A 21027-nucleotide genomic window follows, 5' to 3' on the forward strand; every position below is an offset into this window, starting at 1 on the left:
GCCATTTTGATTAGAAAGAGGAAAGGATGATAAGAAAAATTAATTCTGTATTATTAGTCCTATCTTCCCAATAAACTGGGGGACTGCTCAGTGTTTCTTTTGGAATACAGTCACTGGTTAACAGAACAGTTATTTCTATGCGTAGTAAAGATTTTTAAAAAGGAAGGAGAGAGAGTGTAGTAAATTCTTCTGTGTTTTTGAAGTCTACTCGAATTTTGTCATGAACTTTAGTGGCCAAGATTGCATCCATAAAGTGAATTCTGAAGTTTTAAAAACTACCTCTGATTTTTAAGATTGTGTGCATAAAACCACAATCTAAAACTCACTGGAAGAGTAACTAAAATAAAAACAGTGCTGTTTTTATTTTGCACAATGGAATTTTTTCTGATTTATTACTTCAGTGGAAGCAATTTCAACCCAAAGGCATTTATGAAGATGACACCCTCTAACTGAACACCGTATTGGCTTGGATGGCGCTCTTTGCATCTGAGAGTGTGACCAAAGGGAGACCTCTAATGGCAGGTCATTTTTGCATTTAATTCTGCTTGGAACCATACACAGATTTAAAGCTGATGTGAGAATATGCAAGAGCAAGTCTTCCATGCTGCCCCAGTGATACAATTTAAGGCTGAGATTCCAAGTTGAAACCAACCTAGCTATAATTTTTTTTTGGTACTGCCTCGCGTGACATTTATACTCTTTGGAGTAGCCAAGTCTTTGACACTTTTAATTTCCCAATATGTTTCTACTATCTCTCCTATGTCATTTATCACTATTCTCATTACTTCTCTTCCTGTCTCAGGTTAAATATAGTATGAAAAATATGATGTAATTTGGTTGCGATCAATGAGTTTTCTGATGAAATAATTTCTCAGCTTTTGGTATTACTACCTTACTTTGTATTATAATGCTTAAATAACCAGACTTTGATGAAGGTCTAGTCCAGTTAAAATCTTAGTTCTCAGTGAAAGAATAAAAGGCTGAGATGATGTTTCAAATATTCTGCTAATAAAAGTTATTGCTCTTTACTTCAGTGTGTCTCCTTTTGTTATTGTATAGTAATAGTGTAACAGTCCGTATTTCTCCACCTGCATAAAAGTGTATGGAAAAATCTGTTACTTCTTATCTTATTACTAAAGAAAATTTGTGAATCTGTAGGATCCAAAACTTTGAAGAGAGGCTACTTTGTACACTAGCAATTGTCAAAGAAAACTTTTCAGTTTGACCATCTTGATAATTTTCAGTCTACAGGCATTAAAGGATTTGAGAGTCAGAAAATGGTCTGCATTTGTAAATGTTTTCTAACAAGTTATGCTTTATTTGAAAGAAGGCTTAAACTGAAAGTTTTAGTAATTCCCACATACATACTGTAACAGAGATGATCATACATTGTTTATCCTCAAATGCTTCCTGTAGTTCTTACTCATTTTACAACGCTGTTAAGGTTTGAGAGATTCCTTATCTCTACTCATTATTGTTTTTAATGTGAAAGAGATACCTTCATTTGTGGCTATGAAAGATTAATTGGAGAAGCTCGGGTGTTCTGTCTCCTTCTGATATTCAGAAGGAATAACTAAGCAACTTGGAAAGTGAGATGGAAACAGGAGATGGGCAGATGAAATGGATGCCTGTCAAGAGGCAGCATGGGTTAAGTTCTAGCTTATCTCCCTTAGCTATCAGAATGTCAGAGCCTGTAACACTTTCCCATTTTGCTTGCAGGGATAAGCCTCTGTCTTAAAAATGTCAAAACAGCCAGCGTCACATGTCAAAGCCATTCAGGTAAGAGACAGTATTTATGTTTCTAATATAATAAAATAATAACTCAACCTCCACTGCTTTGCAAACTGCATTTTTACTCAGACAAAGCACCATAGGTGTGCTAGCTGGGGATTATTCTGTTAAAGTAAAAAGCTTAGTAGATATGAAAACAGTGGAAAAGCGTGACCTGAAGAGAATCTTTTGATCTGAGTTCATAAAATCTGGATCAGGTAAGTTCATTGGTCACTTATGTGCCCAGTCTTTCCAATGTTAGGTTATGCCTGTTGGGGGATCAGCTGAGCAAAACACAGTGATATATGTGTGTAATTGATCAGCATTATAAGTAAAAATAATTCTTGCAGCTATTAGATTTTCCACAAAGTTAATACAATGCTGGAAGAATTATAGGCTAAAAAGATGGCATAGGTACTGTACAGTTTTTTATGTCTGCATTCCTTTAGGAAAAAAAATTCCACAACTTCCAATATTTGTTTAAGAAGCATTTTATTTAAAAGCTAGAGTAAAATGAGAGAAAAGTTTATCTTTTAATTAAAAGGTTCTTGTCTACCACGTGCCTCTTCAAATGGTATATGCTTATAAGGATGGAGTTGGTTGTTCCATACTTGTAAAAGAAACAGTTGAAGAATTATCCCATCATCACAAAGTAGCATCATGAAAAATGTATTTAGCTCAAGCTGTCAATGATTCTTGTCAAAAGGCAAAAATATTTCCTGAACTGAAGAATCTTACAGAATTTTCATGTATTTTGTAAAATGCATTTCCAATGAAATTTTACAAGTTCAGGTTTCCTTACATAAGAAGCACAAAATGGAATTTCTAAAGTCTGATCTGTCCTCTATTTCCTGGAGATAATATTAATTCAATGGATTGGAGTATCAGGATTAATTATCCAGTGGCTAAGCTGCATGCTGAAGTTGCAAGTTACTGTAAAAATGCAGATTCTCTTTATCATCATCAACTGTACTGAAACAGGCATGCAAATTACTGTACTCTAATTCAGTTGAAGTTAGCAGAATTTTACCATTTTGTCAGAATTTTGATTTCACTCAGTTCAAATTTTCATCCCTCTTTTACCCTGACTATAGAAATGTTTGTATGATTAATGAAAAAATACAGATATTTTATAGCTCAAAAGTATTTACATTTTATGTTTAAATTCCATAGGCACATACAAACATTTTTAAGGAATTAATTTGGTTTACTTTTTTCTTAAAGAAGTAGTGATAGATTGCTTTTTATTTTTATGATGACTTGTAAACAATGCTTCTAACTTGTTAATTTAAAAACTGCATTAAGTTTAAATACTAAGTCTAATGTTTTAAGAAACTTTAATTTTGGCAAAGGTAATTTAAATCATGAGGAAAACTACAGCACAACCTTAAAAGTATATCTATTAAACATTGTGTCAAAGGTGGCTCCAGTAGAGACACTTGCACTTGAATCAATGCCTATTACATTTTGAGCACTCTAAGAACCATGACTCAAAATGTCACATTACTTTTATACATTGTGATTCATATATTATGATCCTTTGTTATTGTGTGCTATTATAATAGGAATGACATGCTCTGGAGAATATAAATCATGCTTCAGTGATGGAAATATAATGGCACCTTACTAACTGAAGTATTTCATGGTACTCTGGCTTCTGTCTGACTGTACAAGATTTACACAAAAATTGTCACTTGCCAAAAGCCACTAAATAGATGTGTGAGAGTTAAAGGCAGCAACTGGTTCCCAAGTTTGGGGCAATAAGGGACCAAAGTACTATTAATTCCTGGTAACATTAATTGCTGGTCTCCCCCTCTCAGTGTGTAAAAGGCTGTGTACGGCTCTGGCTGAAAATTATTCTATCTTTGAATACCAATCTTTGTTTTCCCCAGAAGTAAGGCTGGGGGGGTTCCTGGTTTTTCTGGTGGTTTTGGGTTTTTTTCTTGAATTCCATTAAATTTTATCTGCAGTTCCTCTCCTTCTTTCTTATTTTTTTAATTAAAAGTATTCATATTGAAGTGTCTTTCCAGCTTATTTAATCATCCATCTGGAAACTAGGAATGGCTGTGATGCTGTGAAGAACTTATCCATTACAATCCTCAACTCATGTGTGGCTGCATGAGTTGTATCCTAATCTGAATACCCTGTCTCTCTTAAACAGAAAGAAGAACAAAAAAAAAAATCTCTAAATATCAGTTCAATTGATTCAAAGCAACAATATATGTGGTATTTCATGCTTGCAGATATTTTTCCTTTGGTCTGTTCAGAAAGACCTCAGTAGAGGACATAAGTACACATACCTACTCATTACAAAAACTGTAATGACATCCAGAATATGGTAGGCATTTTCCAAAAACAAAGGAAGAGGCAAACCCAATAGTTTTCCTAATTAGTATGGTTAAAAATAAGAATCACACCTAGAAAGTCTATCTAAAGCAATTATAATTCAGGATTTCAGGAGTTTGGAACAGAAAATTTCCTATTTAGCATTTTACTGGATGAGAAGCAGGGAAAGAAGAGATTCCTCAGGTTCGTAGTTCATACCTCCACCCCAGATGACAGGTGACAAAAGCCTTGAAATGTATTTTGAAAACAAAACTGCAAACTTGTGCTGATTGCAGCACAACACAGTCCTTGCAGAGCTACACTGGTGTACTGAATTTGGCCCACCCATTACACCGCTGTGGGACAGGACTGGCATTGGATTAACAGGGAAATTTACAACTTAGGACCTTGGTACCTCTGATCAGGAAGGGCTTGGAAATAAGTCACGCTTTCATTTTATACTAGAAATATTTTAATTTATAGTATGTGTCATCAGATCCAGACAGTGTTTAATTATGTCTTAAAGGATGCTCATTTTTCCAAGTTAATACGTCATAACTGCGTACATCTTACCCGAACTCCTATTTGAGTGCTCTTATTGCAGATAAAATAGTACAAACTGCTTTTGTGTGACACAGATTACTGTGAAAGTGCTGAAGCAGACCAAAGAGTGGTTTATTTAATCTAATTAGCAGCCTTGGACTTAGTGGTTCATTTTTGTTTCCTGAACCATTTTTAGTCACAGTTGGTCTGTCAGTCACAGTAGGAAATGCAAGGGCTGTGGTGTGCTGGGGGAGTCTGGCTTCTGCTTTGATTGACTCCAAGGGGAAGGAATGTCCAAGTTGAGGATGAGCTCCAAAAGGAGACTTAGCTCTTAAAGTTTCAACTCTGCGAACTTGTATGACCATGCGAGCTGTAAAGTGCAGAGAAGTTTCACATTCCAAAAAAAGAAGGTGCCTGGAGGTACCAGAGCTTGGTGGAGGAGATGCTTGAAATTAAAAATAGCAAAGCTGGTTTTTTCTACCTGTAAATGAAATAATAGGTTGAGAACTGTGAGGCTGAAAATGTTCTGTCTCCTGGGAAGTTACAAAGTGCAGGTGAAAGGTTTCACAATATCTAAAGTAATGCTCAGTGAGAAACCTTTATGAAACAAATACCCAGTTGTCTATAAACTACATGACCCTGCAGAGTTGGCAGCCCCACTGCAATGACAGCATCACCTTGCCTAAATACGATAATGGGAAACAGGTAAGTAGAATGCAGGGAAAGGTGCTTATTTCTTGGCAAGTGGATTCTTAATTCGCTTGGTATTTGATTACAGCTGTCAGAACAGTTGTTGTTACTGGAAACAGTGGGCTGCTTTCCTGTGGTTGACCAACTGGGGCATGATCTGCAAGACCATGTTTTGCGCAGGAGGATGGGATTATTTATCTTCATTTAGTGCAAATCAGTCAGATGGTGAACTACAAGAACACAGCTCACTGTTAGAAGGTTCTCCATTTCTGCTCTGTAACATTACTGATTCACCCCCTGGTTTTACCAGTGGGAGTAATGATATTTTGATGACATTTCCTAGGAGCAGCTTCTCTTCTGAGATCACAAGATAAGACTAGGTATACACTGTGCATTTAGTTGATCATGCCATTTGACTTTTAAAATAATCTGAACTGGGTCACACCGAGAAATGGATACGTTTCAGCTACTCTTTCCTAAGCAGTGTTTCGTGCCATTCTTTTCTCAAAAATCTTTACTTTTAAGGTATCTGTTTATCAGCACCAATTATGTTATAGCTACTGGCTTTCTGCTCCAGATAAAAAATCAGACTGATACAGTTGTGTGAGCATCATTCTGGAGGGAGTTTGCTAAAGCCAGGGACTAGTGGTCTGCCCAGTGTTGGAGCTGGTTCAACCATTTGCAGTTCGTAGCACCCTCGGTAAATTTTGTTGGTAAAATCACATTTTAAACGCTCACAGCTTAAGCTGACTCAGGGCAGGCTTTACTTCCAAACTACCTGTGATTAATTGTGGTGTAAACTAGTGTCACTGGGGAAGGGAGAATGGTCCAGTGATTTGGGTGGTATTGTAGGATTTGGGTGATTTGCACTTAAATGTTGCTTTTGGCACTCGCTTTCTGTTTGACCTTAACCAGATGGAAGCAGACCCAGGTGCCTAAAGACACTTTGGTGTCTAGAATTCATTTAAAGTCCAATAAAATCAGGAAACGTTAGTCTAAAATGCAGAATTTCAAAAGCTTTCTAGGTAGCTTTGTTTTTTGATTTTCTGCCTTTAAAATGGAGATGAAAGCACTTCTTTTTCCCACAGGAGTGGTGTGATGATGCATGCATTGAAGACATAAGTGCTCAGAAACCACAAAAATGTCTATACACTTGTCCCAATCCTTTTGAGTTTTGCCATTTACCAGCTGTATATTTATTTATCAGTCACCATTATATGCATCTCAATTTCCTTCTCACAGGCTAATATTAACATCCCAATGGGTGCATTTCGACCTGGTGCAGGCCACCCTCATAAAAGAAAAGAACTTACACCTGAAGAAGTGGACGAAGTAAGTACGAAAGGTTTTTTGACTTGGTTTTTTGGTTTTGACTTTTTTCCCCCAGGAGAATCCCTGCCATAAAATAAAAGAAAGCCTTTTAATCAATCTTATATCTCTGCATACCAATCTTAGGTACCACAGCTGAACATGGACTGATCATTCATGGAAATAAATGGCCACTTGCTAAACATTTCATATATAATAGTTCTGCTTTTGGTGCCAAGGCACCTATAGGAATTTAAACTGTTTCAAAGGTGTGTAGCTGTGCTTCAACAGCAGGATGACATCTGTTCTCAGGAAAGAGAGCCAGGATTTCACCAGAGGTATTTGTCTAGATGAGATTTGATGGGATACAGCAGGAAAAGTTATAGCAAGGCTTTGGAAGGATATTCTACTACCTGCTGCCCCATAGTGTGATTGGTTGTTACAACTTAGCAATAATGGAACAGGTTTTCAAACATGATGCTTTTCGAAATGTTTATAACAAGGAAAAATTGAATGTGAAGACACTTGCAAGTTAAAACAGAAATTGAGAACCCATTTATCTGCATAGTGGTGAAAATACTCCATTTTAGGCTGAATTCTGTGTTTTCATGCTTATCTTTTACAGGAAGTATTTAACACTGAGTTTTGAATATAAAATCCAACTTATACATTAACTAGCATTGGTTAGGATTAAACACAGATATCATATTTTTGGATGCTATTAAAGCATCTTATTTACCATTAACTTTTTTTATAAATGCAAACTAAAACCAATAGAGGAAAAAAAGGTAATGGTAGATACTCCAAACAAGGAAAAAAATCAATTAAATGTGGGTACTTCTGCCCTCCTGGACAGTTGGCTTAGTTTGGATTTATACCCCTCATCTGAGAACTGGTTCTGCTAGGCCAGAGCTGCCGATGCTCCTCAGAGGCAAGGGCAGGAAAGGCTCCGATCAACTCCATATATCCAGGCTGTTTCTGGCAGGACTTGGGGGGGTGGACTTGCTGCCATGCAGGGAAAGCAAAGCTGTTGTGGCAGGAGGGAGTCCTGCCCTCATGCAGAGCAGAGCTGGGATGGTCAGGAGGGAGGGGAAAGCCACTGCTCCCCAGACATGCTGTGGCATGCCAAGAAGCAGCCAGATTAGTTTTGAACCAATCATCGGCCCCTTCTGACTTGGAGCAGGCACTTCATATGGTCAGGTTTAGTTGTGTAAGAGCAAATTCTTCCTCTTCTGTCTCAAACAGACAGATTAGGGTTTTTTTCTGAATTTCACCATATTTTTATATAAATAGTACTCTGTTTACAGAGAACTTTCCTGAAGTAATCAAACCTAAGCTGACTTAGCTCTTAAGAAGATTTAAAAGAAACAAACATACAAAATTACCTTGAACATGTATTATGGCTTTCTCCACTTGAAAGAAATGAAAGCATATTCTCTTTGAAATAATTAAGCTGATGAAGGAGTGCATGTTATCAAGCAGAAACTAATACAGTATGTATGAATTCTGGTAGTGTTTGGGAAATAAAATAAATGACTGGTGCTGATAATTAGATTTGGTTGGGTAGTTGAATGTTACTTTGCTTCTCAGGTACATGAATGCTATATATGAGACAGACATTACAGAATGAAAGTTCTTGACACAGGTTTTATAGGCAATATTCAACCAAATCAATGGTAGTAAAGACTACAGAAACAGATCTTTTAATGGGAATAGAATAAAAATACTACTAGTGGACTTGTCTTTTCAGTTTTCTCATCTTGTTAAGTTTTGCAATACAGCTCATGATTTTTCAAAGCAGTTTTGGGCAAATATGTCTTTTGCTAACAGTGCATAGTATTTTTCACTATTTTTTAAAGGCTTGGCAAAGGAGATGAGGGGAATATGGGTCTTACTCAAAGGGACAGTGGAGTCAGATGTGAACGTGTACTTTTGAAGGTCAACGGAGCAGGCATGTTTAACATGGAAAGAAATGGAGGGTGAGAATTTTAGAAAATAACTTCTTCAGTCAGAGCATTTCCATGCTTGTATTTGTTAACTCTTGTGTATCTGAGTCACTCTTTAGAATTCCTTCCATAAAACTGGAGGCCAAAGTCTAATCTCAGCTATGCATTGCACATGGAGTGGGTGATACAGGGAGGGGTGCAGTCATAGGTAGCACACACCTGAGGTTAGAGGAGAAAGCTGACAGCAACTTATGGAGTGCAAAGTCTCCAAAACACGGTCAAAGCTTGTGCCATTTGTTCCACAGGAGGAAGGGAATTGAACGTGACTAGAAATGGTATTTTTAACATAGCATCTGCTATTTATGATAAGAACTAAGGGGTTGAGGGAATGGTAGTTTCCCCTGATTATTCAGATTAGCTAGTTGTGCAAGAAAACTGTGAAAGGAAACAATACAAGCTCTTGGCAACTTTGACTACTTATACAATTTTGTGCATCCTTCCAAACAGCTTCTGTATCAATTTACTTATTCTCCTGCTGTGCGTTGCTATTCTTTCAGGATGTTAGACCATTAAGCTAGATGTCAGACAGTACATGTCCTAGCTGGGGCTGAATTACTGGCTGGGATTTGAAATGAACAAGAAGAAACAAGTATAATGTTATTAGTTAGTATTATCTTGTATTAGCTAATAGTGTATTGGCTAAAATGTGAGAAAAGATAATACAAGTTTACCAAGCCAAGCAATGTAATTGTTGCTTCAGTTTTCTTATATATATAGTGATGTTAAGAAAGTTCTTGAAGATCAGATAAGAAAATGTCAGTTTTCTAGAATACCTTGTTTATTTGCTATTTGACGTTGCAAAAGATCTTCTTCCTAATTAGCCTGTAGTCTATTAGTTAACAGAAAAAAAAGAGACCAATAATATTTGACAGATAGCTTTGGAATTTTAAAAATTAAATTAAATATTAAGAATTGACTGCTCACAGTCAATACACGTTTTCAAAAAGAGTAGCTAATAAGTCTAAATAGTGATTTAACTTGAAAAGGCCAATCCCAGTAGGACTTTCATAGAGTAATCAAAAAAGAAAAAATAATTTCATCATAAAATTATTTACAGTAAAATATAAATTAATTTCAAAGTCTACATGATTCTCCCCATATACCAGCTTTACAAAATATGCAACAGGCTACCACAACCTTAACTCCCTACTGGAAAGCTACTACTTCATTTTTCCATCTAGCATAGAAATTGTCTGAAATACACGCTTTATTCACCTAGAAGCAAAAGTACAGTTGAGGAAGTACCAAGGGCTAAAATACTGTGGTTCATCAGGAAATTAGCTGAGTTGCTCACTATTTTAAAAGTGCTGTTATTTAACTTTTATTTTTACAGTGTCAGCAAAATAGCCACGAGGCTTTTCAAACATAATTTAAACATAAAATAACAAAAACCCTCCTGGTCTTGCAACTGAGGTTAAGAAAAATTAAACTTCAGCTCATGCTGAGCTTGCATGGAGCTTTTGATGTCCATAACCTATTATCTTAGCTCTTTTCCAGTGCTGCAGAAGTGGACAATGGTTCTCCTCTCCAACTGTCTGGCCACTATGAAACTCCCAAAGAAATTAGATTATAAAAATGTTTCTTCTGCTTTCCCCCCCCCCCTTAAAATGTGAAGGACTTGGAATTGCCTTTAATGCTCCACTCAGTTATTTTCTGCTAATAGTCTGACACTGTAAATTCTTACCCATCTACCAAAAGATCCATGTTCCTCTACACTGAGCACCTTCTATTCTTTTTAGAATGATTTTAGACAACAACCAACTAAATAATCTATCTCTTCCTCCCCATTCTCCCTCCTTTCTTCCGCCCAGTTTCCATTGGGATTGCCTTTAGTATAAAAATATCCTTTCCTGGTTTCTCAAATAACTGATCTATGCTCATGTTCAAGAGATTGCTATTGCAGCAGTGAAGTCACTGGTATCCTTTTGTGCAGAGTGTTCCTGCTTCGACAGAGGAGGAGAAAGACAAGAAACATCTCCCAGGAGCTAGGAAACTTCCAGGTCCTGCTGTCAACTTGTCAGAGATTCAGAACATAAAGAGTGAGCTGAAGTATGTCCCCAAAGCTGAACAGTAGCTGGAACCAGCAGGTGAGTGAAAGAGTGTTCTTTGCGTGGCTTTAGGAGAAGCAAGCTGATCCAGAAACTTCTTATATAGAAAGATGGCTTTCCAATTACTTCAGTGGACCTGTAGTCACACCTCATATTTCAAAGACAAAATAGAAGAAGCCATAATCCTTGGTATTCTTTGTTATTTCAAACATAGGTCATATTGGAGACTATATCCAATGATCTATGTCACCCATCAACTGGCCTAACAAATAGTTTATTCACCATATTAGGAATACTGAAGACAGCTTAAAAATAGCATCTTGCTTCAGAAGCACAAGTTCCAGTTTTGCAAAATATATGACTTGTATTTGTACAGTCTAACTACAAATAGATCTTTTACAATGCAAATAAATTTATTGCAGTAATGGACAAGTAGGTCAGAATTTTTAAGCTCCTTTGGAATATTAGTTTTTTGATATTCATTTATTTGTATTATTCAAAATTGCATGCTAATGGCTCCATGTATTTGATCATACAAACATACCACTATTTGTGGCACCTGAGGACTCGCTATATAGGTATATCAGGCTTGGAAATATGAGATTGGACCTTAGGGACATCTATGCTCTTCTGAAGTAGCAGATGAACTCCAGGTAGGGACCCTCAGGCACTGCAGACAGCACCAGACACCTATGGATTGAGCCACTGATCTACAACTAGAACCACAGCTCATACTTATTTTGCTCAATGTCTGGATGGAGATCAGCGATGAGTGATCTCTCTCAGGTGTAAGTGCTGGGACCAGGCCCCTTTAGTGGGCACAGACAGTGGGATAAAGTGCACCCTCAGCAAATTTGCAGATGACACCAAGTGGAGCAGTGCAGTTGACACACGTGAAGGATAGAATGGAACACGGGGGGAGCTGGTCAAGGTCAAGAAGTGGGCCCCTGACACCTCATGAAGTTCAACAAGGCCAAGTGCAAGGTCCTGTACGTGGGTCAAAGCAACTGCCTGGAATCAATGTAGGCTGAGCACGGAATGGATTAAGAGCAGCCCTGAGGAGAAGGACTTAGGGGTGTTGGATGAGAAGTTGGATATGACCTGGCAATGTGCACTTGAAGCCCAGAAAACCAACCACGTCCTGGGCTGCATCCATAGCAGTGTGGCCAGCACCTCAAGGGAGGGGAATCTCTGCTCTGGAGAGACCCCACCTGGAGTACTGCATCCAGCTCTGGGGCCTCTGCCATAGGAAGGAGGTAGACTTGTTGGATTGAGTCCAGAGGAGGGCTGCAAAGTCAATCAGAGGGATGAGTATCTCTCCAATGAAAACAGGCTGAGAGTTGGGTTGTTCAGCCTGGAGAAGAGAAGTCTCTGGGGAGACCTCACTGTGGCCTTTCAGTACTGAAAGGGGACTTATAAAAAAGATGGGGACAGAGTTTTTAGTAGGCCCTATTGTGACAGGACAAGGGGTAATGGTTTTAAACTTAAGTACATTAGATTCAGACTAGATATAAGGATAACTTAGATGTAAAAAACTAGATTTTTTTACAATGAGAGTGGTGGAACACTGGACTAGGTTGCCCAGAGAGGTGGCGGATGCACCATCCCTGGAAACATTCAAGGTCAGGCTGGACAAGGCTCTGAGCGACCTGGTCTAGTGGAAGACATCCCTGCTCATTGTAGGGGGGTTGGACTAGATGATCTTCAGAGGTCTTTTCCAGCCCAAACCATTCTATAATTCTGTGATTATTTTATTTATAAGGAAATATTCAGCACATCAACACCGATTTCAGAATAATTTCTATTTGGTTTCAAACAAGGCCCATAAGCATCTGTTCTACATTCTGAGCCTGATAGAAATTAATAATTTCTGTCCATGAAATTATCTTTGATTTTCCTTGAAAAGCTTGAACCAGTAAAGATGCATCAGGCAGTTACAATGAATACTCAGATGTACAGAGAAGTTTCAGTACAAAAAACCTCACCCTGGCTACAGTAAGAAAGTTGCATCACATAGTAGTCACCTGAATTGCCAGTTTTGCATATTGACTACTAAATCCTTTCTATTGTGAAGAGAGGCAGAGGAGCTAAGCTGAGTAGAAGAATGTCATCTCCAATTTGCTGCATGGAAACATAAATGAAGAACAGAGGAAAACAGAAAGCAGTGCAAAAGGGTTCTGGGAACGCAGAAGTGCTAAGGACCAGGAATCTTAAAAGAAATGGCATATAATCTGAGTGAATTGCTCGAATGTGCAGTGCATCATTAACTTATATTTTATGCACAGCATAAATATGCCATTTGGAAACAAGAGTGCTTAGCTGTTTCTTGCTTTTACCCTGCTGTGTCATAATGTTCCTGTTATTTTAAAGAAACAATGGAGTCTTCCTCTTCAAAAAACTTGGTAAAAGAAAAATTAATATTTTGTAAAATATAACATTGTAGTCACTGCACTAAAGCACTGCCCAGAGAAATATGAATTTTTAATGTGAGACTTTAAAGAGGTCTTTTCTGTAACAGATATTTGGACATAAATTTAACCCCATGTTTATTCTCAGATGATTGCTATTTTCAACATTTAAAACAGTTTTTTAGCAATTAGCTAACTGAGAATCCAGCAAACATTTGGGGCATGCACAGAGGTTCACTCTAAGGAGAAGATTTCTACAGAAAGGTCAACAAAGCAAAGGGCATCTTGAAAGAGGTGAGATTATTATGAAATCATTTCTGTCTCCATCCTTCTTTTGATGTACTGTGTATCAGGTTTGGACAGTGATACAGATTTCTAGATTTTGGGTAGTGCAGTCACAGATCATATGTGAAAACTTATTTTCTAAAAGAATTGTAGACACAGTAGTCACTGGAGCCTGGGAGTTTGGGTTTGGATGCTGTGCAGAACTAAGCAGGTGAGTTCTACATGAAACTGAAAATGTAAATCAATCATGGGCCGCATCCAGCAGCCTTGAATGATACTAAACCTAAGGATTGTCCCCTACAAGAGGATATTCATCAGTTCAGGTGTTCTAGTCATGACCTGCAGCCTTGCATAAAATATGATAAAGTCAGTGCATTGTTTTATGACTGACCATGTCAATCCAGTGAAGATTATCTTTATTTGCAAGAAATCCACACTCACATGTGCCTGATACTTTGCTCCAAGGAAAGGTTACAGATTATCCTTTGAATGTGGTGCTCTCTAAAGAACAGTAAACAGACTGATCAATAGAATATGACTGTACAGCGTGTGTACTGATCAATGAGAGTGTTCTTTGGTTTTCACAGTTTGGAAATTAAGTCTATCTCACATCAGTAGTATAATCTTCTCAGATATTCACTATTGAGGGATTTCCCTTTGGTATTATTTTTATATCTCTTGTGGTACTCTGTAGGTTATACCTACTTGAAATGGTTAGAATAACTCCAAATACTCTGGATAATTTTCATTATTCTGTTATCCTATAATGTGATACCATAAAAAAATACCAAAAGTATACATTAACATTCAAAAATGCCAAAGCTTTTACAATTACAGCAGTTATTTCCAACTTTACCTCCTAGTATTGTCATATATCCTGGGATAGTTTCAGTAAATTGCAAGTCAAATTGCAAGATGATTAATTTTGTAAAATGTTGATCCATGCATTCTTGCTCAGTTTAACAGAGTGCAAAACCAGCAGCAAAAATAAGAAACCTGCAAAGCCGTCGGTTGGTTTATTATTTACAAACCCATTCCTACGTGATTCACACTTTAGAGTAACTTCTGTTAAATATCTTTGGTATTGCTCTTCACCAAATTAGGGAGCATGAATCGACTTACTAAGATCATAGTTGTAAGTCTAACAGTTTGTGGGAGGGATATAATTAGTGAGATGTCAGGAAACTGGATCCATTGAAGGTCATCGAGTGCTCCTCAGTTAAGATATTCCTGTAGTCATCCCCTGATGCTGGTCTGTCATCTATAATTAACTAATTAGCATACTCTGCTTTGTCATAAAGATTTTTTTCTTCCACAAACCTGTAGCTGATGTATTAGATTGAGCTAGTTTTAATATACAACCTGAACTGTGATTCACTTCCCTTTTCTCCAACTACAATTTTTTTTTTTTTGCTGCTCCCTTCACACCTGCTCATTTCTACACACACAGGGGAAGCATGTGCAAAATGAAATAGTAACAAAATATCACATACTAAATATATATGTCCTATTGAATAAGTAATGGTAGGAAGCATTTAATTTGTGACAAATGGAGCCCGCTATGGCTGAGATTTATTGCTGTTTATTGTGATATCTCATATGATAACTAGTATGGTGATTGTACTTGAAAATGGGCCTAAGCACAAACTGGCATTTCACCTGAGAATATATATAAATTCAGCCAGTTACTTCTGCAACTCATGTTCATTCCTCATTCTGTAACCCTTCACATTTTGTGTCCTGACATGTGGGGGGCTGTGTAATAAGACTTTTTACTGTGCACCCTGAAGGGCTATAGAGTCCTTCAGAGAATGCTGGACTTCGGTTTCAGAGGACCTAAACCTTCAGCTAAAGTAGTCTGGTCTTTTCCTCCTGAGTGAGACTTTTGTACTTACTGGAGGACCTTCTTGAAAGGCAAAAAGGGAAATTTACTACCTTGAAGTTACAAAACAGTCTGTCATGGACACGTGGGCAGTATTCCCAGCACTGTGTTTTGATTGTGTTTTGAGAAAGGGATTGTCAGAATCCCTATCACAACATTGATGAGATGATTTTCCACATGCAGCTGGTACTTGTAGATAAACTGTTGTTTTTACCTGGAACTCTACTGAGGAAGGGTGGTTTGATTGCAGAAGTAGTTCTATTGTCAGGTACAGAAGCAAGGGAGTTTTATTTTGAGGGCTGAAGACTATACATCTAGCAAAAGCTTCCCAGAGCAGCTTAGGCTTTGTATTTCTTGCAGCATTACCTCCTCTATAACATATTGGGAATCCTGCCTGGCACAAAATGAGAAAACTTATCAGTAGAGCAGCCTCTGAGATTGGTGTCACTTGGTGAAGTAAATAAGTCCCTTAGGGGATAAAGCCCTTATATCCATACACACAAGGTGTTCCTTGGTGGTGTTAATTACTTACAAAAAAATTTGTCAATAACCCTGGGCTAAAAATGCGCATTATAGCTTTGTCTCCTAAGTACTGAGGATTCTAATTACAGTTTCATGCTATATACTGCTCTGAAGCCACATCTCAGTTAACAGAGCCATTTACCTTTCCCGGTGTCACTGCTCTGACACACACTTTAGTGATTGCCTCTTATTCCTGTGCTCACATGGACCTGAGGGATACAGTTAAAATGCTGTACAGTTATGAGCAAGGGTATTGCCTTTTTCTCCAGAAACACAACAGTGCTTGGTTGGTAGAGGAACTCTGACATGCTGTGAGCTCTTGTAAGAGCCTCACAGTTTTAGGGAAATGTGTTCATTTGATTAATCTAAGCCAGACATTGTGTGAAAGGAGAGAATCCTGCATCCAGAGGATGCCAAGGTAGGTCATTAGCAAACATCTCCTCAGCTGGACTGGGAACTGTGGAGTAAAGAAAGAGGCTGTGTTGCAAGAATTTCTGCAGGACCCTTCTGCCAAAGTCAAAGGTTCCTTGAGGGGATCTCATCAGTGTATAAAGTACCTAAAGGCAGAGTGCAAAGAGAGCAGAGCCAGGCTCTGTTCAGTGGTGCCCAGTGACGGGACATCCCTGGACCTACTCACTGTGTGGTCTTTGTTAATTTCAAAGTACGTCTTGTCTTTTTTATCCATGGTTTCCTACTATCCTGCTGACTTTGGTTCAGAGCTCCCAGATTAGCAGCACTTGCTGATTTCATGGCCAGCCATCAATTTTGTCAGATCGCTTCTGTTTGTAAAATTCTCCTAAGAAACTAGGTAGTTGTGGTTATATAGGATGTTTTTAACAGCATGTTTAAGATTGTTTGGTTTTCCTTCCAGTTTTTTTGCGTCTACTTATGACATGCTTTCAGACTTTAAAACAGAAGAGATAGAAATTTCTTTTCAAGGAGAAAACTGGAATCTCCAGGATGTAATTTAGGAATTTAGGAATTTAATTCAGAGGAACCTTTGGAATCCTGTTATCTCCTTGAGCAAAAAAAGTTATTCATGTTCTGTTTCCCAGAGTTTCTGGGAAGAAAAAATTTACTTGTGGTGGTTTAACCCCAGCCAGTCACCAAGTACCACATAGGTGCTCATTCATTTCCCCACCAGTGTGGGGAGAAGAGAATCAAAAGTGAGAAAACTTGTGGGTTGAGATAAGGACAGCTTAATATGGAAAGCAAAAGTCATGCACATAAGCAAAAAACCCCATAGAATTAAATAACAGTGACTGGGGAAGACAAATGCCATCACTCCAAATATCCCCCCACTTCCTTCTTCTTCCCCTCACTTTATATACTGAGCTGATGTCACATGGTCTGGAATATCCCTTTGGTAAGTTGGGGTCAGCAGTCCTGGCCGTGTCTCTTCCCAATTTCCTATTTATCTCCAACTTCCTTGCCAGAGTGGCAGTAAGAAAATCAGAAAAGGCCTTGGCTCTTTTTAAGCACTGCTCAGCAATAGCAAAACCCTCTCTATATTATCAACACAGTTTTCAGCAGAAATCCAAAATTTAGTCCCATACCAGCCACTGTGAAGAAAATTAACTCCACCCTAACCAAAACCAGCACAATTGTCTCTAACATGGCCTGCATCTGTCCATTGTGAGCTGGGAGTCTCTACCATTGACACAATGCTGTGTTAGCCCCCAGCACATCATTCCTCAGGCCTTTGCAAGTCAAGGAGAGATTTCCTTTTCATTCTCTTGTCAAATGGTAGAAATGACAAGGAAAACAGACCAGAGAGAGTCTGCTTTTTAGATGCCTAAGAAAGTTTAAGTGTATATGTTTGGAGATGGATTTTGCTAAGGAAAGAAGAGGGTGTACTCTTTAAGAACAACAAATGCTTCTACATAAACTAGTTAGGAAAAGTTTTTGCTTTGTGGTTTTGAAAACTGACTAATAACTTCAAAACAAACCCTGAAAAATCAAAGCAAGCTACAAGAACAGATGCTTGTATTTTTTCAAAATATTTCTAAACTGTATCTTCAAGCAGAAATTTTTAATTACTGGAAGAGACAAGCACAAAGTAATAACTCGAAGAAGTCTCTACTAATTTTTAGAACATGAGCATGTTACTGCTCTACCCTCACCATATGCAAGAGAGTTTTCAGATATATGGAGATGAACAGGCCTCTACACACAGACAGGAGAAATATCTTCATTGAGCCTCTCCCTTTGAAACATTAACACGCTTACAGTAACAAAATACTTCCCATGCTTGCAATATGGTCCCACAAATCTCTGCTCCCTTCTCAAGTGAGAACCATTTCTGGAAGAAAGTTCCAAGACTCTTATTTGAAAGCTGGAAATTATCATTAAAAAAAAAATCACTGCTATTTAATAACTGCTTCCCTGTGATCATTCTGTTGATTACATGGTCCTAAACTTTTGTTGTCAGGCCCTTTTATACAATAACCCCTATGCTCCCATCAGTGCTGTTCATCACAGATTTTTGTAAAAACTATACTTTTCGGTCCATTCCCTCAGTTTCTGGGGTTACATCCCTCAAAAGAAACTTAGAAAGGCAAGTGGCCTCTTGAAGATACCAGGTGTGGAGGGATCAGTGAAGTGTGAAGATGGAATACAGTCAGCAGGCCTTTTCTTGCTTATCTCTGCTAGATGTGTTAGGAGTTAGTGTGAATGAACTTCAGTGTCAAACTACAAGTACCACTGGAATGTGCTCCTCTTGGAATTCTCAGAACAGGATATCAGGAATCCCTAAAACTTCAGTTATTTGCTGTATGAACAGCAAATAACAGGAGGTCCAGGTATTTAGAGAAGATCCTGTGGCTTAAGGGGCATTTACCCTGAAGCACATGCATATAAACCCATGCAGAACTAATTGTAACCAGGGAACTGTCAGCATTAGGAATTGTTTGGAGAGCAGGAACGAGATCATACTCACTGTAAAGAGTTATGACTGAGATGAGGGTGATGCTGTTTCTGTGTTCCTGGGAATTCTCCCGCCAGTGTTAGGTATGCCTGGCACACTGTAATGACAGGCATCATCAGAACTCCAAAATAATAAGCAATTGCAATCATTCTAACCTTACACAGTTCAAAATGTGTTCAGCACAAAGGTTTTCAAGTGCCTACATCAGAGTGAAAAGGCTAACTGCTTTTGCATACATAAAGTGTGACTTCCCAAGTTAGTAACAGCTCAGATAGTTTTATCAAATCTACATAAATTGTAGCCAATTAAGCTGACAGTATGATCCGAAATATCACAGCTCTGATGTGATAACCAAACACATTTTCTTCTAAATTTAGTGCCTCATCATTTTGTTTTATACTTTTTATTAATTTCATTTGATAGAAGACTACCTAATTGTGTTTTCACAGCCTTGTGCTCAAGAATCACATAAATTTCTGTACCTCTGTACTATGCCATCTCTTGCAGAGCTGGCTTAATGTGGCATGAGCCTTGTGACTCCTGTCTGGGAGCAGGCCATCTACAAGTGTCATGAGCCCTGCTTTGTACTTAGGATTACACCTGCTTCAGCCATCAAATTGCTCCTTGTGTGCCTTGTTTTGAAAAACATTACTCTTTTAGTGCCAAAGCTACCTCTATTTCACACTTTTTTGCAAATTTCTTCTGAGAATAATATTATATAATGGTAGATCTCACCATATGTAGGTAGAATTTTGTATGTAGGTGAGCTCACCATGATAGTGATCCCAACGTCAATCACCCCATTGACAACACTACTGAGGAAATATTATGCTGCAGATGTTATTGGTTTTTGCTGTCACTATCTGCTGCTGTTTTAACATCCTAATCCCCCTTTCATTTGCCACAGCAGTCTCAAATACATTGTATTTCCATGTACTAAGAGAACAAATGATACAGCATAAACGAGCATTTCCTGCAGGAATATGTATTAGTTTTACTCTCAGTGTTGCTCATAATTTATTTTTTTCAAATTTTATTTGCTGCAAGTTGCAGCTACTTGAAAGGAAACTCAGCTGAACTAACCTTTATTTGAACTTGGGAACAAGTATAGTGCCTGGTTTTCTCTCCTGCAATTTAGTGGTATGGCTGTGTTTGTTTCTGACCACAAATGACTGAGGTCCATGTACAGACATGGATTCAATAAAAGCAGAATAAAACCCTCAGTACTGGTGTTCAAAACTTACTCCCCCACTTTGGTAAAATTGATGTAATATTGCTTTTAATTTAATTATTCGGTTATTCAACTGATAAAAAAAATAAATCGAGTCCTTCAGCTTTTACCTCTCCTGGGTCTTTGTTCTTGTTTGTTGCCTTGGAGCGAACCTTGTCTTAAAATTGCTGTTACTCCCACACGACCTTACAGAGCCTTTCAGGGCACAGAAATGTAATCTCAGAGCAAATAATAGCTGTGGCTGTGAATGCACTTAGGGGAAAAGAGGGCGATGGCTGTACTTGCCCTGCTTCCAAGCAAATGAACCCCGGGAGAAGCAGCCTGACCGGTCGGTGCCCGCTGCCCTGGCAGTGCATTTTAACAGCAGTGGTAACAGAAACACTGCTGTGTGCAAAGAGAGAGAGTGGAGACTGGCAAAATTGCTTTTACTGAGGAAACATCAAAGAACAAAAAGCTTCCCCCAAAGCCAAACTGCTCCTTTACTGAGGGAGGGATGATGACAATAACTAGATGGTGCTATTTCAAAGCTTTCAAAGGTTCTGCCTTTATAGATGAAACCAACACAAAGTATGTACTGAAATGGAAGAAAATGCATATCCAAAGACTTGAAACCAAATATTTGAGCTGAAATAGGCAGAATACAGAGAAAAGCAAACCTCCAGGTTTTATGTGTTTGCAAATCATGCTGTTCTTGAGTGTAGTATCCTTCCCAAAGATTGTTAAAGACAAGGATAGAGTATGTCCTCTGCTAATGAAGGATCTCAAACCTGTTACTTTTTCATTTCACGATTTCTTTGGTTTTGTGGGTTTGTCTGAAAATAGTTGAATTGACCTGTCTCTTTAGGCTTTGAATGGAGGCATTTATTTTGGGAAAAAAATGTAATCTTTCTCCCTTTTAGTTCTCAAAACAAGAAGAGGTTTCTCTGTGAAAACAAGAGGCATATTTTCAGTTTTTCAGTACATTTTGCTAAAGGGCAAGTGAGCTCAGATGGGTATATCAGGCATGTACCTTTTTTTTTGGTTTAAGCCCTTCACTAAAAAAAATAACAAATCAGGCAAAGATGTAGTATTGCATCCTTTTCT

At 38.1% G+C, this 21027-nt stretch overlaps 2 protein-coding genes across 3 annotated transcripts in view; one reads left to right on the plus strand and one right to left on the minus strand.

Annotated features, from left to right (window-relative positions):
• MBTPS2 (membrane bound transcription factor peptidase, site 2) overlaps window positions 1-9874 on the minus strand; it is a 63924-nt gene extending 54050 nt beyond the window's left edge. The window contains exon 1 of the mRNA XM_032678977.1: window positions 9858-9874. The gene's annotated coding sequence lies outside the window, so the exon portion shown is untranslated. The remainder of the gene's footprint in view (window positions 1-9857) is intronic.
• The window catches only part of SMPX (small muscle protein X-linked), a 41296-nt gene that overhangs the window by 1941 nt on the left and 18328 nt on the right, over window positions 1-21027 (plus strand). Inside the window, exons 1-4 of one of the 2 annotated variants that reach the window (XM_032678979.1) lie at window positions 424-522; window positions 1720-1779; window positions 6571-6660; window positions 10576-10729. In XM_032678979.1, the coding sequence (XP_032534870.1) occupies window positions 1741-1779; window positions 6571-6660; window positions 10576-10716 (270 nt within the window). In that variant the 5' untranslated portion in view covers window positions 424-522; window positions 1720-1740 and the 3' untranslated portion in view covers window positions 10717-10729. Of the gene's footprint in view, window positions 1-423; window positions 523-1719; window positions 1780-6570; window positions 6661-10575; window positions 10730-21027 lie in introns of those variants that run through there. The other variant, XM_032678978.1, reaches the window with a different exon arrangement.

This window comes from Chiroxiphia lanceolata, chromosome 2 (assembly GCF_009829145.1).
Source record: "Chiroxiphia lanceolata isolate bChiLan1 chromosome 2, bChiLan1.pri, whole genome shotgun sequence".
NCBI classification, from domain to species: domain Eukaryota; kingdom Metazoa; phylum Chordata; class Aves; order Passeriformes; family Pipridae; genus Chiroxiphia; species Chiroxiphia lanceolata.